This window comes from Notolepis coatsorum (assembly GCF_963971535.1).
Source record: "Notolepis coatsorum genome assembly, chromosome: 13".
Taxonomy (NCBI): domain Eukaryota; kingdom Metazoa; phylum Chordata; class Actinopteri; order Aulopiformes; family Paralepididae; genus Notolepis; species Notolepis coatsorum.
This window is the reverse complement of record NC_140177.1, coordinates 19413966-19432406: the sequence shown is the minus strand read 5'-3', so window position 1 is coordinate 19432406 and position 18441 is coordinate 19413966. Positions and strand designations below refer to the sequence as shown.

Genomic DNA, 18441 nt, shown 5'->3' with positions numbered 1-18441 from the left:
GATTTGGAATTTCCTCAACCCATTGTAAATCAGAATAGAGCTTTTCACAGGGGTCGTGGGCCTAACATGATGAAACACCAGTGAAGGGAGGTACCCTAAGATAACCCTGCTGATATGCTGCTCTCACTGTCTATATCTCTCTACACTTGATAACCCTGGTGATATGCTGCTCTCACTGTCTATATCTCTCTACACTTGATAACCCTGGTGATATGCTGCTCTCACTGTCTATATCTCTCTACACTTGATAACCCTGGTGATATGCTGCTCTCACTGTCTATATCTCTCTACACTTGATAACCCTGGTGATATGCTGCTCTCACTGTCTCTATCTCTCTACACTTGATAACCCTGGTGATATGCTGCTCTCACTGCCTGTCTATCTACACTTGATAACCCTGGTGATGTGCTGCTCTCACTGTCTATCTCTCTACAATTCTACACGTTGGGTTGTGGTGGCCATTAGGGGCCATGTGGTAGGGTACGTAGCATCAGCATTGTCAATACCTAGAGCTCACATTCAAACAATGTCCTGACTGCACCCACACCCCTTCCCCTAAACCGGGTTTGTATAATTATCCCCCCCTTATATTTGACCACTATGAGTAGTAGCATAGATGTTTGGCAAGGAAGGGGAGATACAAGATACAAGAGTTTTATTTGTCACGGCATACAGGTATACAGTGAAATGCGGGGGGTCTCGCCCGCAACGATGTGCATAATACAAGTAATAATATAATATAAGAGTCCAACCAATAGTGTGTTTCTTCATTGAGCACTTATCCTCATCATTAGGTATCATTACGTGTTGTGTGTTTTATTATAATCTGTTCTACTTGTTGTCTAGTCAAGTGTTAGAATGCATCAAGAGCTCAGAGTCAGTCAGCTAGAGAACTGAAGCACGTCTCTACTCTTATTTTCCTTGGTGGTCACTGGCCAATGCGTTGCTTCTCGTTTGTTTACGTTGGGATCACCGATTGGGCCGTTGGGCACTTAAGCCTAAACGCAGCTCAGACACGATCTGTCTGACTCCCAGTCTGGGAGGGTCTACTCACCGTAATGTGTTATCTGTCCCCGGGACACCGTCTCTGCGCTCGGCCCAGACATTGGTCCAGGTAATGTCTGTTCCCCCGGGGGGTGGGGGGTTGGGGGGCTGGCGAGCAGCCAAGCAGTTTAATTTGAGATGCTTCTCCCTGGCCCGGTACCTCACACCGAGCGCTGCCTCCGCTCTCGTCAAGGGGGACTCATGGTTTAAAACGTGGTGCACGTGGTTTAAGAAATAGCTTAGCGAAGGCTCAGCGCCCAGCCCGGCCTAATTTGGACCAACGTCAAAATATAAGCCATTTAAAAGGGGGCTGGCGGGGAGGGGGGGGGGGGGGGGGTTAGGCGGAGGAGGAATGACAGGGCTTAACGGGAGACGAAGGTGTTTTGCTGCTGTGCTGCTATTGTGCCGTTATGTTGTCGCACTGGACAGGGAGGAATAGTGTGTCTAGAAGAAACGTTCTGTGCATTCTGATGATGCCCATTTGATTCATTTATTGTAACGTATAATATAACCAGCATTACAGACCCTCATCTGCACCTTGGTTTACACTGTTGTTTATATATTCAGATACATTTTTATTGCCAATATTTATGTCTTTCTACTACCCTGTGTTACGGTCGAACCAAGTGGTCAAGAGTGGCAGTACCCCAGGACAGACAGACACAGGAAACAGATGATAAATAAACAGGTGAAAACTGGGGAATAAACAATACTATCTATCCTAACAGGGCCTAAGTGGGGGATGTGTGTGTGTGTGTGTGCCAGCAGGGAACATGTGAATGAGGTGTGTAATTCAGAATAACCTATGTGTGTGGATGGCGTGTGTCTAACATGTAAAACTAATGTGGTGGAAAATGTAAATGTGTCAGGCTGTTGTTCGCTTGCGTGTATGGACCAGTCCGGTAACAGAGGGTGGGGAAATGTCAGGGTACAAAGTCAATTCGTGCGTCCCGAGAGACGCCAGTTGGAGAGCGTGTGCAGCACGCAGGAAGTGAAACGGTGTTAATCCGAGCGCGGGGGGGGGGGGGTATCCACAAGTGATCAGTACGAACAAGCACTGAACGACGGGCCGTCGGGCTCTTTATGCTGCTCTTTATGCTTCTCCCTCCATGTGCGTCCCGCGCGCGGTCAGCTGCTCCCAAGCGCGTCTGATTAGACTCAATGAGTTTGGAGTCACAACAGTTAGAACAGGCTGTCATCCCCACCTGCCTGAAGAAGTCCACTATTATCCCTGTACCCAAAAAATCCAAGCCTGCTTGCCTCAACGACTACCGCCCTGTAGCTCTCACCTCCATAGCCATGAAGTGCTTCGAGAAGCTAGTAAAGGGCTACATCTGCTCCTCCCTCCCCATCAACATGGACCCCCTGCAATTTGCATACCGCCCCAACAGGTCCACGGAGGACGCCATATCCCATGTGCTGCACACAGCAGCATCACACCTGGACAAGAGGCAGGGGAACTATGTGAGAATGCTATTCATCGACTACAGCTCGGCATTCAATACCATAGTCCCCTCCATACTCATAGCCAAGCTCAGGGACCTGGGCTTGGGCTATGACCTCTGCCAGTGGGTCTTGGACTTCCTGACTGGCAGACCCCAGGTGGTGAGAGCAGGCAACTGCACCTCCTCATCCATCACCCTCAACATAGGGGCCCCCCAGGGCTGTGTTCTGAGTCCCCTCCTCTACTCCCTGTACACACACGACTGTGTGGCTCAGCGGAGTAGCAATACAATCGTCAAATTTGCTGACGACACAGTGGTGGTGGGCCTGATCTCTGCCAACGACGAGAGGGCCTACCTGGAAGAGGTCAAGGTCCTGGCGGGATGGTGCCAGGAAAACAGCCTCTCCCTGAACGTCAGCAAAACAAAGGAGATGATTGTGGACTTCAGGAGGTCGGGGGTCAAGGACTACAGCCCCCTCAGCATCGACGGGGCACCGGTTGAGAGAGTCAACAGCTTTAAGTACCTCGGAGCCTACATATCCGAGGACTTGACATGGACCACACACATTAACAGTGTTGTGAAGAAGGCACGACAACGCCTCTACTTCCTCAGGCGCCTAAGGAAGTTCCAAGTCAGCCAGAAGATCCTTAAGAACTTCTACTCATGTACAATAGAGAGCATCTTGACCGGCAACATCACCTCCTGGTTTGGGAATAGCACTGCACAAGACCAAAGCAGACTACAAAGAGTGACACGTTCAGCCGAACGCACCAGGCTCCCCACCCTCCAGAACATTTACTACAAGCGTTGCAAGGGCAAGGCTAAGAGAATCATTAAAGACTCCAGTCACCCGAACAACTGCCTCTTTGAACTGCTGCCGTCAGGCAAGCGATACAGGAGTCTCAAGGCGAGCACAGAAAGACTCAGAAGAAGCTTCTATCCCCAGGCCATCAGGCTACTAAACGAACAATGAATGAACACTACACAACAACAACCACCAAACGCACATAGCACACACATCCACACGCACACACTCACTTTAAACAAACACACTGTAGCACCCACTCCACACACTTATAGCACACACCCACTTTAAACAAACACACTGTAGCACCCACTCCCCACACTTTATATTTATGGATGAAGGATTGCACTACAACTCGTACACCTTACTGTAAATTGTACCTAAAATTGTACCTCATCCCATTTCTGCTTTGCACTAGATAGTACTGTACATTAGTACACTGCATAGTATTGTGTATTGTATATTATATGGTAACTCAGAACATTGTACATATGTCTATACCGAACACTGTGACCTCATTTTCTTCTTCTAAATTCATGCTATATTATGTTATTATGTTATTTGATACTATCTTGTCTAGCACAGTCTCTGGAGCGTAACAGTAAGAAGCATTTTGTATGAAAGTATTCTGTACTTCTGTATGACAACTATTAAAGAACTTGAACTTGAACAACACCCCCCCCTCCCCCCCTCCGCCATGCTGCTATGACGCCCGAATTTCCCCAAGGGGATCAATAAAGGAATGTTCTCTCTCTCTCTCTCTCTCTCTCTCTCTCTCTCTCTCTCTCTCTCTCTCTCTCTCTCTCTCTCTCTCTCTCTCTCTCTCTCTCTCTCTCTCTCTCTCTCTCTCTCTCTCTCTCTCTCTCTCTCTCTCTCTCTCTCTCTCTCTCTCTCTCTCTCTCTCTCTCTCTCTCTCTCTCTCTCTCTCTCTCTCTCTCTCTCTCTCTCTCTCTCTCTCTCTCTCTCTCTCTCTCTCTCTCTCCTCCCCCCCCCTCCTCCTCTAGGCTTGACCCTGAGACCAGAGAGCCCAGGCAGCCCTCGGACACCAGACTCCCCGCAGACCCGGCCCAGGGTGACCCAGCGCATCCCCCAGATCCACATCCCGCTCATCCTCCCCCGCCAGCCGGCCAGACGGCCCGCCCTCCCCAACTCCATCCAGCCCAACAGCGCGGCGCGGCAGCCCAGCCCGCCCGGCCAGCCCACCCTGACCCTGGTGCCCCGGCGGCCCGTGGTGGAGACGGGAGAGGCGGGGCCGCCCGGCTACATGCGCAGGGTGACGGTGCGTCGCGGCTCCGAGGACTCGGCCGCGTTCCCGGTCACGGGCTTCGCCGGAGCGCCAGGTGAGACGGCTGCGTCCATGACTTATGTTCAGGACTCATCATGACACCACTTGGACTTGAGCGTTGACTGCATTTGGACTCGGAAGGTGCAGACGAGGACTCGGACTTGTTAATTGAAGTAAATAAAGTAAATAAAATTGTAAATAAACTCCCTTTGAAATGGTGACCGCTGTGTCATTTATGTTTAATGTAGACCTTTTTAAATTTTTATGTCAGCTCTTTGACTTGAGTGGACTCAACCTTGATGACTTGGACTCAGACTCGGACTAGGGTAATGGGGACTTGAGTCGAACTCGACTCGGGCTCTTCTTTGGTGACTCGGACTTGGACTCAGCCAGCTCGGACTCGGACTCGAACACTGGGGGACTTGAGACTCGACTCGGACTCGAGATTTAGTGACTCGACTACAACACTGACTCACAGTCTGTTTATATTCTAGACGTCTGTGTTTAGAGAAGGCAGACCAGAGTCCAGACGGTACCTCAGGCAAGAGTGGCCACTAGAAAGAGGCTTCATTTAGTTATTTACCTCCCCACACACACACATGCACACGCACACACATGCACACGCATGCATGCACGCGCACACACACATTTACATTTAGTTATTTAGCTGACGCTAGCGACTTACAAGCCCTGTACAACAAGTCAGCAGGAAAGGGGACAACTCTGGCAGCTACATGTAGTAAGGAGGTAAGGTTGTTCGTCAAACAGTGTTGAACTTGAGTGCTACAGTCTTGAGTGCATAGTAGTATATAGACATACTAGCATAGTAAATCCAGAGTTTCCCCAAGGCTATCAATAAAGGAATATCTTATCTTATCTTAGGTAGTAATATACTGTAGGCAAGGACGATTCCTTAGTTGCAGATGATAGTAAAAGTGTAATGTATTTTTTACACACACATGTTTATGCTATTCATCATTATAGTTTATATTAAGTTGCCGTATTATATCATTACATTCTTCAGCTGACATGAATTAATCCCTTTCCTTCCTTTGACACGACATGCCTCATATCCAGGATTGGGGGAGTTACATGTGTAATCAGATTACAGTGATCAGATTATAAAACATAGTACATAGTATGTGACTGTACATGACACATTAGTCTGACTGCAGTTCGTTTTTAAAGAAAATAATTGAATTACTCAAAGACATTCTTGAACGGGAAAATGCATTCGACAGTGAGATTATATTATAGGTTCAATGGATGAAGAACTCTTCATAAATACTAGGGCTGACCTTCGAAGCTTTTTTTGGCAATCGAAGCTTCGGGGCCGAGCTTCGATTTTAATTCGAAGCTCCGAAAAAAAAAAAAAATTTTTTTTTTTTTTTTTAATTTTTTTTTTTTAATTTTTTTTTTTTTTTTTATCTTATGTTGTGGGACTTGTACAGCACTTTCGTAAACGTTGTTGTTTTTAAATGTGCTCTATAAATAAAGTGGGTTGGATTAATTAATTAAGTAGCCCCTTTCGTGACTGACGCATCCAACAAGGTTTCACTCGGCTGTGTGATTTAATTCAAGGTGGATCGCTGTTGTCGTTTGAACAACTTCAGATTTCATGGGAACTACCAATCCCCCAAATCAAGAATGTTTAAGATGAATGAAGTAAGATTTTGATTATTTGAAATATGGCCTGTGTAGACTAAACTATGCACAGAATTATGTCAGTCTACAAGGTCCGGATTCTACATGGTCCGGCAATGTAGACCTTGTAGACTCCACTACTGACCAATTATCAGTGAATGTTCATGCATTTTTAAGAAGGGCTAATTCCACAAAAAAACAAAGAACTCACCAAAACATCTCAGTAGCACCTTATCTAAATGTTATATTTCATATATGGAGATTCATATTTATTTATGTATTGCATGCATTTCTACATTTTATTTCCTATTTTGTTTATTCATCCCAGTATCTTTCTTTCTTATGTGTGGAATTCTACAAGGTGCGCGCACACACACACACACACACACACACCTACACACACACACACACACACACACTTACATTTAGTCATTTAGCTGACGCTTTTATCCAAAGCGACTTACAAGTTCTGTTCGACAAGACAGCAAGAAGGGTACAACTCTATCAGCTGAGTAACAATGTTCATCAAAGTGTTGCGTGTTACAGTGTAGGTTAGTTTATTAGGACAAGTGCATGCAGGGGTGTAGCTCCAGATTCTGGGCCCCATGAAAGAATGTATTTGTAGGCCCCCAGTGAATGCGAGCGCCCGAGCGAAATTTTTGGCAATTTTTGTATTGATGATAACGCATAATATTGTTTTTACCTATACATTCGTATCAGCAGTTCAGCACCTGCACTGTTGGTGGGTGAGCCTAGTAAAGGATGTCGCATTGCGTTCATCTTCAATGAATGGACCAATGCAATAGTCTACCAAAGCCCCCCCTCTCTCTCTATATATCTCACACACACACACACACACACACACACACACACACACACACACACACACACACACACACACACAGCACTGGCCCCCCCCCCCCCCCCCCCAGTGCTGGGCCCTTGGAATCATCCTAAGCTACCCCCCCCCAGCTATGCCCCTGAGTGCATGACAGTAAGGTTAGTCACGGTTAGATTTTTTCTTTTTTTTTTTTTATCATTTCAGATAATGGTTGAAGAAGTGAGTCTTTAGTCGATTCGGCTGTCCTAACTGGGATGGGTAGTTCACACACACACACACACACACACACACACACACACACACACACACACACACACACACACACACACCTACACACACACACAAATCGAAGTAAAAAAAAAAAAATTGAATTTTTTTTTTTTTTTTAAACTTCGATTTTTTTTTTATGTTCGAAGCTTGTGCCATCGAATCGAACGTTCGAAGCTTCGAAGCATTTAAGACAGCCCTAATAAATACAGACTGGTACTGGTCGTTTCACTACATAATATGGATTTTGATAATCCCATAATTATCATAAAATATCATTATAATTATACATGATTAAGTAACTTTTTGACTAAAAACCCAGATTACCTGACGGATTACTACAATCTGAAGCTGATAATAATTATGTAACAAATTCAATTCCAGAAACGCAACCCTTCCCAACCCCTGCTTAAATTATCAATATTATTGTATTATTAACACTGATTAAAACATCTTCCCTTTCATTTACAGGGTACCCTCCTGTGCAGCCTGTGTCTTTCACGCCACATATCAACCCAGGTAATATCATTATTTATTCATTATTATTATAATAGCTCACAACAGGCCATGGTATATTGTTATTATAGCACAGCTAAGCAGACAACCCCCTTAGCTGTGATATAATCACAATATATCACGGCCTAAGAAGTGAGCTACTGCTTTTCACCAAGAATGGAAATATGAAAGTTATAGACACACTCCAATGTAATGTTTTTATTTACTAATTTAATACATTATTTATACAAGGAAATAGGTCATCCTGGCTTGTGTGCACATAGTCATTCTCCTACATAGAGAGTTGGACGACGTTCCACTTGCATTCCACTGTCAAAAATGTTTGCCATCTCCCAGTGTTAACGATAGCGCCAGTGTAAAGGTCCCACCCACTTAGGAGACCAGAACTGTTCCATTTTCAAAACATTGGCGCTGCTTTGAATGCATTATCTTCTCGTATCTATTTTTGGTGATACGGAATTGTGCAAAATAATTAGATATCATAGCCGTGTTATATGCTTGTTATACCGCAGCGATGAACCAATAAGATTGCTTGATTCCAGTTTGATGCAAATGCCTGCAGTTGGTTTCAGAGCTGTTTGAGACTTCAGTGTGTGAAAACTGGGAACGCCCAGTCACAACTCTTGCTATTACAAAAAGCGTCCCATGCTGCTGCTTCCACTTTTAACTCTTTGACTGCCACGCTGTTTTTCCAACTTTACTCCCTGGAGCCAGCTTTTTTTCTTTTTTTTTTACCATTTTCACGATGTTTGCAGACCCATCGTATATTCTATATTATAGCTATGGAGACATAGTATGGCTCATTTGACAGGCACTATTTATACTCCCAACAGGGAAAAAAATGATTATTTCTACATGCCTTCGTTCATGCACTATCCCATGCAAAAAATCGTCCCGTTTCAAAATAAGCCAGTCTCGTTTTCTGGAACGCAAGATATGATGTGTTTTGTGCAGCATGCGCATATTCGTGCGGGTTGCTCGCCTGAAACCTATATTATTTCCAGGTCAAAGGTAAACATGACCTTATATGGAATGTTTCTGTTCACGGGGCCACCAGGGGGGGGGGTAATTACAAAGGATAATTACAAAGGCAAATAGACGTTACCTTTGTCAGCAGGTCCACCAAAAAGTACGATGGATGGATCATCACCATTTGTCCTCTTCATAATGATCTCCAATAGTTCCCTCTAGGTGATCGCCATTGCCAAACGTTAGCTGGCTCTGTAGTCTGGGGTGCTCGCAAACTCGGTGACAGATGATGTTGCCTCCTCTGCTGTTTGACTATAGTATTAGTATGATTTACCAGAGGTGCTGAGTCTGGTGTAGTCTGGTGAAAATGCACGTTATCATCCATAAGTGTGATCGTTTTGTCCTCTTCATAATAGTCTCCAAAAGTCGCAATCGCCATTATACCTCTCTACTCACTGCTGCTCGCTGCTCTCTAGTCCTGCGGCACTGCAGGAACCCCCTGTTGGCGGCGTGGAAGGGGGGGGGGGGGGGGGGGTGCACACTAAACTAGCCCAGTTCAAAAGGTAGGCGATACTGCCACCTGTTGGGATTCAATCGTCATTTCAATTCTAACTAACACAGAGGTCCCTAGAACACACACTAAGGTCTGCATGACTGTTTAGAACAGCGTTTCCCAAACTCTGGGTTATTATATTATAAATTATAATAAAAAAGAAAATTATAATAATATATATATTATTTTTTTTATAAAAAAGCTGTAGATGTGTTGATTCAGTTTGGCACCACATACTTATGTGAATCTGGGTTTTCTACTCCAGCATACCTGAAAAACAAATACAGAAACAGACTAAATGCTCAGCATGACCTCAGAATAGCACTTTCAAAAACCAAGCCCAGAATAGAAAACTTCAACCAGCCACATACCTCTCATTAGATTTCATTGTGCCATATAGATGAAATATTATACCCCTTCTAGCATGATGTCAGGTCAGTAGAATTTTTAAATAAGTCAGTACAAATTAATCAGAATGTTGCTCAATGTTGGAGTTTAAGGTTGAGGGACTGAGGGAGGTTGTAAGAAAGGGGTGAGAAATAGAAAGGAGAGTAGAACATGTTTGTTAATTTAAAAGTGTTACAAAATTGTATGTACATATGTTATGAGGTGGTGAGCAACTTAACATTACACTCTGATTATTGCTGTGATGTACTTTTATAATTAAATAAATACATTTCATATACATTTGAAATTCATGGTTTGTTGTGTTCTTTATCAGTAGTTTATAAATGTATGTTATGGCAATTCATGATGTATTTTTGTAAGTTTGGGTGTCGGGGAAACACCAAATTTCTCTTTTGGGTCTCGAGCTGAAAAAGTTTGGGAACCTCTGGTTTAGAATAATAAGAATAAAAAAAAAAAGTGATATCTCGTTTTTGCCGCTCAATGAGTTAAGGCCTTAGATTCTGTATATCATCCAGCCTTTAAATGTATCACTGGTGATAGTTATAAAATACATACCATTGTATCCTGTATAATAAAGTTAGGTAGTTCCTCTGTGGCAGAGAGACGTTATTTGCACTGACATCTGTTTCTATACGAAGCCATTGTTGGGAGATCCTCCCTCTTATATCACTGAGCTGGACCTCTGGACCTCATAAAACTTGCTCCAATGATGATGTCTTACACTTCAAACCCCCAGAGTTTACACAGAACTTGGGTCTGCTATCAGCTCCTGTGCCCCCGACAGGTGGATGTCTTGAAATGTACCTTAAAACTCAATGCATTAGTATCCATTGGTCAGTTTAAATAATCAGTTCCTTAATATTCAACCATTTCACCCCAGTCTGCAGTTGTTTTTAATTGTTTATTGATTGAGTTTTCTTATTTACATTTGTACTGTATATTCTCAACATCATTGTAAATTAGAGCTTGCTCTCGATGATCTTCCGAGATTAAATAAAGATTGAATGAATGAAGTTGATGATAATTAGTGATGCACCGATGTGAAAATTGTGGCCGATACCGATAACCGATATTAATATTGCTGTTCTGGCCGATACCGATATTTACCGATGTCGATATCTCTGTATAGAAAACACTTTTTTATGATAATCAAATAAAGAGCTATTTTCCAAAACACATTTTTTTTAACTTTTGTAACTTATTTTCAGAAATGACTGATTTTATAAAAAAAAATTATATCGGCCCAATCTTGATATCGGACCGATACCGATGTGTAAAAAAACGGCCATATCGGCCAATATTACATCGGCGGCCGATATATCGTGCATCACTAATGATAATGGAACATAATTACTATTTTTTCACTTTAATAAATGGCTTGTGAATGTCTTGTTTAAGTCACATTATTCATGATGAAACACCTTTAAAAATAGTATAGTATAGTATATTGTATGGTAACTCAGTTACTTCTATTCTGCATCGAACATTGTACATATGTCTATACTGAACACTGTGACTTCTATTTTTACTTCTATTTTACATGCTATACTATTTTATTTCATACTTATCTTGTCTAGCACAGTCTCTGGAGCGTAAGAAGCATTTTGTATAAAAGTATTCTGTACTTCTGTATGACAACTATTAAAGAAACTTGAAACTTGAGAACGTCATGATCACCCATTAGGATAAATACATTATTAACCCTTGGATCTGTATCTTTACCCTGTAGTTCCCGCAGCGAAAATCCCTTGGAACCCCGTTCATCAAACTCTGGTCGCATCTCCAGGTAAAACATCAAGAAATCAATGCTGTCTCTCTTTGTATTCGATTCAATATGGAAAAGAGATCTAAAGGTGCTATAGAATCTAGATAACATCTTTATGTAGAGCAATCCATAAAAAAACACATCCACAGAGCTTTTAGAAAGGTATGGAATAAAAGTATTGCTTCTCCCCGCAAAATCATTAATTAATGTATTTATCATTTAAAAAACCTTTGGCGGGTCCAACATTGTTTGTTTGGGTTGAAAAAACCCTTTAACTATGGACAAAAGAAAGAAAACAATATCAAACATCAGCCATTCTACCACTTTTTAACTAATTTTAACCATTACATGAATGATTTAAACAAAGTGATGATAACCAATAACTCTGCAGTATCTCCTTTTTGTGTGAAATGGAACTTCCATGGCGAATGGTCATTGTACTCATTTGAGGAAAATAAACAGATACCATACTGAGATTTAAAGGTGCTATAGATAACAGTCATCCACTAGATGTCGCACTAGAAGCACCAGCATGTCATTTATCCAATGAGGTGTGTTCCATGTGGGGGAAATGGGAAGTAGGGAGGGGATACATGCACGCAACATGTAAATTATATAATTACTCAAGCAACAAGCAAAGAAAGCTTTAAAAAGCAAGTAAAGAGGTTACGTTTGGGTACAGGCACAATGCTTGATATATAAAATTTTATTATTTTACTAGTCATTTTATACTACCGTACTTTTCGGACTATAAGCCGCGGCTTTTTCCCCCATTTTTCGACCCTGCGGCTTATATAACGGTGCGGCTTATATGTGACTCGACGTGACCAAACCCGAAAATGTAAAAATCAAAATATTGCTTTTTTGACTGCATTGAAATGTTATTTATATGTTCCCTTATTTGCTAAACTTAATACAACTTGTAAATGAGTTAATTCTTGTTATTTGTCCGACAGTATTGTGTCCCAATGCTAATTACATATGGTAATTAAACATTAAAACACCTGCGGCTTATAGTCCAGTGCGGCTTATATATGTACACATCATTCAATTTAGGTGCTGCGGCTTATAGTCAGGTGTGGCTTATAGTGCGAAAAGTACGGTTTGGTATAATGCTAATGTAATAAGGTGGGTTGGATGGGTGTGGGGGTTATGTTTGATTATGTTATGTATTATTGTTTTGTATGTTTATTGTTGGTTTTATTTTTAATTATGTTTGTTTGTATTTATTGTTTTGTGTGGACCCCAGGAAGAGTAGCTGTTGCCATTTGTAATCCAAATGAACTTAAACTTCAACATTCATTTTGGACCCACCAACGTTTTTACAATGATACATTCATGAATCAATAATCTTTTTGGTGGGAAAGCAATACTTTTATTCCACACATTTCTAAAAGCTCATCTAAAGGATGTATTCTTTTAATTTTCTTTATTATTATATATAATTTCTAATGATTACTCTACAGAATAATTTTATATATAGCACCTTTAATATATGAATAGCTACAGTATATGCTATAATACTGTACATAGTACATATTAATACTACAACTCTGTACATACATCCGATTGGCACTACACTTGGCAGTACTCATTTATATATTTTATACCCAGTTTTAATCACTTGTACATTGTATATCACTATTGCACTTTACTGTTACATTTGCACTCTGGTTGGAGGCCAAACTTATTTTCGTTGTACGGTACTTGTGCTGCACGATGACAATACATTTGAATGTAATGTAACAAGTGTGTCCTCTGTACCTCAGCGTCACTAGATAATGGTGCCTTGGCGGATCCCTTCTCCTTCTCCGCCGGCCTGACCCTCCTGCCTCCGACCGGAGACTTCGGCACCATCCGCTTCAACAGAGTGCTGGTCAACGACGGCGGACATTACAACCGTCACACAGGTACACAGACACAGAAGCCACTGAGCTCGCTGCAGCGTAACCGTGTAACGTCTGGTCCGCTTCGCTGACACAGACAGGCGGATCGTTCTATCGCTCAGGGAAATGAAGACGTATCACCCGAGGAAACTTATTCCAACCTTTCCAACGTCGCTCTGCGTCCGGGGCTGGACGTCGTGTCGTTAGTCATGATTCACTCCGCCGGGCCGTGCATTCAATCTGGACCAGGGTGATTGCATTCCGGTGACATACGATGGATAAGGGGCTGCGTTTTCACTGTGGTTCTGAAACCCAATTTTATTGTTAAAAGTGAATTCCACTCTGGGTGTGTTGCTTTACTACAGAGTGAAATGAGGTCACAGCCAGCTGTGTGTACATATCGCCAGGCCACAGCTAGCCCTAAACTACCGAGCGTGGACCAACGTCTACAAAGGACTACACGGTGTGTGAAAAATGGCATCAGAGGTTGCCATTCCTACCAAACAACACAAGGAGGCTGAGCGTCTGGTTGCCCGGTTACCTGGTGCGTGGCAAGCTGAGCATCGAGGTGTCGGATCCCATTGTAGTCGTTTGAGATTGAGTGAAGGTGGAGCCATGCGTCATTATGACATACAGCTAACGCTACCAAATTAGAACCTTTCACTGCTACTGTTTCTGAGCAGAGATCGCTTTGGCCACATAAAAAAACAATCAGTTATGGCTCAATAAATTAGTTTAAAAGGGATAGTTCAGATACTTGCCAGTATTGTAGTCGATGCAAAGCTATTCGCTTACTTACAGAGTCCCGTGGTTGGGTTCAGAGCGAACGGGGATGTTTTAGACAAGTGGATTTGGGGGTCACAAAAAGTTTGAATCCACACTACAACATGTAGGCAAAGGGTTTCCAACACAAAGCCACGGTCCTCCAATATTTTGAAACAGCTGATGAACGGGCTCCAGCCCCTGTGAACGTAGTAATACACTGGCTATTTTTCAATGAAAGAAAATAGTGCCAAGTGATAGCAGACTCTGAAAAGCTGGAGGACCATGGGTTTGTGTTGGAAATGGTTAAACCCTTTCCCCTGCATGTCGTGGTGTGGATTAGACTCCTAACGTCACTCTTGAACCAAAACCTAACTCAAATCCTCCCCTCTGCTCTCTAAAAGGAATCTTCACCATACCGACGGACGGCCGCTACCTGATCTCAGGTCTGCTGACGGCCAGGCAGGGCGACCGCGTGGAAGCCGTGCTGTCCGTGTCCGACCGCAGCGTCCACAGGCTGCAGAGCTCGGGAGGAGGGGGGCCGGCGGCCGGGCAGCACGGAGGCTTGGCGGGAGACGGCTGCGTCTGCGGGGGCTCCGTGTCGTTCAGCGTGATCCTGCCCCTGAGGAAGGGCGACCGGGTGGGTCTGGTGAGGACCGGAGGCCAGCTGGCCACCACGGAGGCCCGGGAGATCCTCTCCAGCTTCAGCGCCATCTTCCTCTACACACCGGAGGCCAAGAGCTAGCCGACGGCGTCACGCGGCCGATCCCGGCAAGGACTTGTTACGCTCCCCAGCCGGTCAGGACACAGGAATGAGGTGTTGGAGGCTGAAGAAGCGGTTGTTTTTGACTGATGTGCTCCAGTATAAGGCCACCTGTAGTAGTATGCCTGTTTTGTAATCGCAGTTTCACTGTCTGAGGATTGTGAGTTTTGTTTCCCATCACAAGCCACAGAAAAAAGCAGAAATGTATTCCTTGTTCGTAAGGATTTGTCATGCTATTCATCAAGACTGCAACTTTTGGACATTTGCCAAGGATAATGAGGCGATGCGTCTGGGGTAGCGTAGAGGTAAAAGCACCCGCCTACCACCATGGAGACCCAGGTTCACTTCCCGGCAGCGAACGAACACGATTGGCAGTGCTCACGAGTGGGTTATTACAGGGTATCTGCTCACGGTGTGATATTACAGGGTATCTGCAGGTTTCAACAAGATTTAAGACTTTTTATTACCACTTTCAGAGCAAGATTTTATAGATTTCATGACCATACTAGCAAAAAAATAAACAAATAGCGACGCTGAACTAGCACTGTGCGCCAATTTACGTAAGTTCCATACAAGCTCTCAGCAGATGCACCAAGCTCCCGGTAACCGACTTGAATACAAAAACATTTCATATATTTAATATTATTTCATCTCCCGACAGTCGGGCGGGAACAGATCTAATACCTGTTCAAATTAAATGTAAGACTTTTTAATACCTTTTAAGGCCTTAGATTGAGAATTATGAATGTAATACACCTCAGATACCCTGTATTAGTTCTGGTCGTTGCATTAGCGACTCCTACCGATCAGCCTGTTCAGCGGGGGAGATGGCGTGGACCTCCACGCGAGTTACGCTCTCCCAGTGAAACCCCTCGCCGTCAGGTGAAAACAAGCGGCTGGCGACTCCACATGCATCGGAGACATGCGTTCGTCTACACCCTCCCCGCCAAGAGGATACCGCAACGACCAGATCCGTGACGCGCGCAGGGGATTGGTAAAACAACAAAATTTGGGTTGAAAAGATTATGATGCAATGTTTCTTACCATTATATTTGACAAGCTATGTGCCTTTCTGTACCTACTGTACTATATTTGAGTGTTGTGTGTAAAATACGTGTTCTTAAATTAACATGCATAAGATTTTTATCTTTTTACATTTTTAACAAAGCCATTTCGAGAACCAATGAGGGTAAGTATAAATGGACAATATGATAATGAGGTTTTGGACAATAAACCGTGACAAATTACTTCCAGTACATCGTTGCCTCGCTTTGTGGTAATCAATACTTTGAACTTTGATGATCAATACATTTATTGATAAAGACTTGAACCAAATGAACAAACAAGTTGTTTTTATCAATATGACTCTCATTGACTCATTAGCATCCTGTAGTAGCTAGCGCCACCGCTGTAAACGGTGGGAGTCGCTCACCTTGTTTGCAGGGCTATAACTATTAAAATATTATAGCTATATATGCAATACTCTAAAGCATAGGTGTCAAAAGCATAGGTGTCAAACTCACGGCCCGCGGGCCAAATGCGGCCCGCCACGTCATTTGATGTGGCCCCCCAAGAGCTCAGGGATTTTTTTTTTTTTTTTACATTAATATTGGGTTAAAAATAGCAGTGTTAAAATAATTGTGGGTTAATGAGTTAAAGCTTTAACTTTGACAGCCTTAGTTATTACACATTCTTACACATACATGTATGTTGAACATCTGAGGTATTGATGAAGTAACAAAGGAAAAAAGCCAAAAGCACTTACTCCTCAGACATTATTTGACAATTTTACAGCCCAAAATACAAAAAAGATCCAGGCGGAATAGGTAACAAAGGGTTGAAGAAATATTGTCTGAACTGTCAGATGCAAACTGGCTGTGTGACATAACCGAGCATCTCGCTCAATTGAATAAGAAGCTGTAGGGACGCAAACAAGTCCCACCCAAAACTTGACCAATATAGTTGTGAACTGAGACAACCCTTATTTTGTTATTTTTGAGTACAGTTACAGTTGTGTGTTCATGCAGACACATAATAGCAATTTCATTACGAATTGAAAATGGGGGACCCTGATGTAAACAAGTCGAAAGTCTTTCTCTGGTCTGCATCCCCTTAACAATTGTGTGTATTGAGCTGTACTGTACTGTACCCATTCTGCAATCTGTTAACACTAACTGCCGGAAGACGCTTTTAGGCGTCCTTCCCCGCCATGCTCAAGTTGCCGAAGACGCCGTAACTCGTCTTTGATATCAATATTTCAAAAATCTGTGATCGGAATCATATTTCCTTTCCGGGGGCCTTAGACACAAGTGTGATCTCCTCTCAATCCTCTAGCGGTTCAAGACCGCCATCTGGTGGCCGATCGGCAGATCGAAAAAACGGATGTTACCTTTAACCCGGTAGGACTCACTCCATATGGGGTCCGGGCACTCGCTAGTGTTAGAGAGACTCAGTCTTCACACAGTGAACATCGATCGGTGGAAATAACTCGAAAAAACAACATGATTTGGACGTATATATTATTATACAACCTGGAAATGGACCGGATATTTCTATATCCCATAATAGGAAAATGTCTGTTCCACGCTCATCGCCCAACGGCGCGAGGAAGATACGGTAAGATTCAGCGTTATTTTTCAATGTGTACGATACTAACTGCTATGATGAACATTTTACCCACATTAGATGAATGGTATAACGCTGCCCACGGAATTATAAACGATCCCCCGCCCATCCGGTCAACATCAGATGATGTGTAGTAACTTCCAGAAGTACGTCCAGTTGGATTTTTTTATATCGCGCCGATTGCTATCAAACTGTATTTGATCATCAATATAATGCATTTGGGGCTATAAATCACGTTCTGGAGAAAGCTGCAGAAAGAGATGAAAACATACTTATACTTTAGATCATATTTTAGTATGAATATGTGAATGAAAAAGTTTAACGTTGCTACACCCTGAACAATATATATAGGACATTGAATGGGCCCTAATAATGGCAATTTAGCAATAGAATTTAAAAAGTTATAGCCCTGCAAAGAAGGGGAACTTCTACATAGACAAATAGAGCTGGCAACCATTGGTATATCATGAATTTAGCCTTAGGCAATCAAAGTGTTAATTAAAGTTAATTAAACTATCTTCCATTAGTTGGATGTATGGCCTCTGCAAGGTTGTGTGCAGCCATTTGTTTTTGTAACATCTGCTACATCTGTCCCATGTGTTCTTTGCAGCTCACAGTTGTTAGTTCTGCCCCTCTTGACTGTGACAAAAAGGTTTTGAACAAACTTAATGTCATAGCTTGTATTTGATGATATTCTTCTTTGTTATTTACTTGAATGGTTTGATCATTGATTGATGGAGTAATATGGGGTTCTGATAAACTAAAATTATTTGTTAAAATAACATAAGCTAACATATATTTTTACATTTATGCAAATGCATATGCAATATGTATAACTTGAATAAGTAATAAATACAGAAAC

The 18441-nt window shown here is 42.7% G+C and overlaps 1 protein-coding gene across 1 annotated transcript in view; it reads left to right on the top strand.

Moving 5' to 3' along the window:
- Window positions 1-16207, top strand: part of emilin2a (elastin microfibril interfacer 2a) — a 42128-nt gene extending 25921 nt beyond the window's left edge. Inside the window, exons 5-9 of the mRNA XM_084327471.1 lie at window positions 4300-4635; window positions 7804-7851; window positions 11508-11564; window positions 13313-13453; window positions 14596-16207. Of these exons, the coding sequence (XP_084183597.1) occupies window positions 4300-4635; window positions 7804-7851; window positions 11508-11564; window positions 13313-13453; window positions 14596-14936 (923 nt within the window). The 3' untranslated portion in view covers window positions 14937-16207. The remainder of the gene's footprint in view (window positions 1-4299; window positions 4636-7803; window positions 7852-11507; window positions 11565-13312; window positions 13454-14595) is intronic.
- The last annotated feature ends 2234 nt before the right edge of the window (window positions 16208-18441 follow it).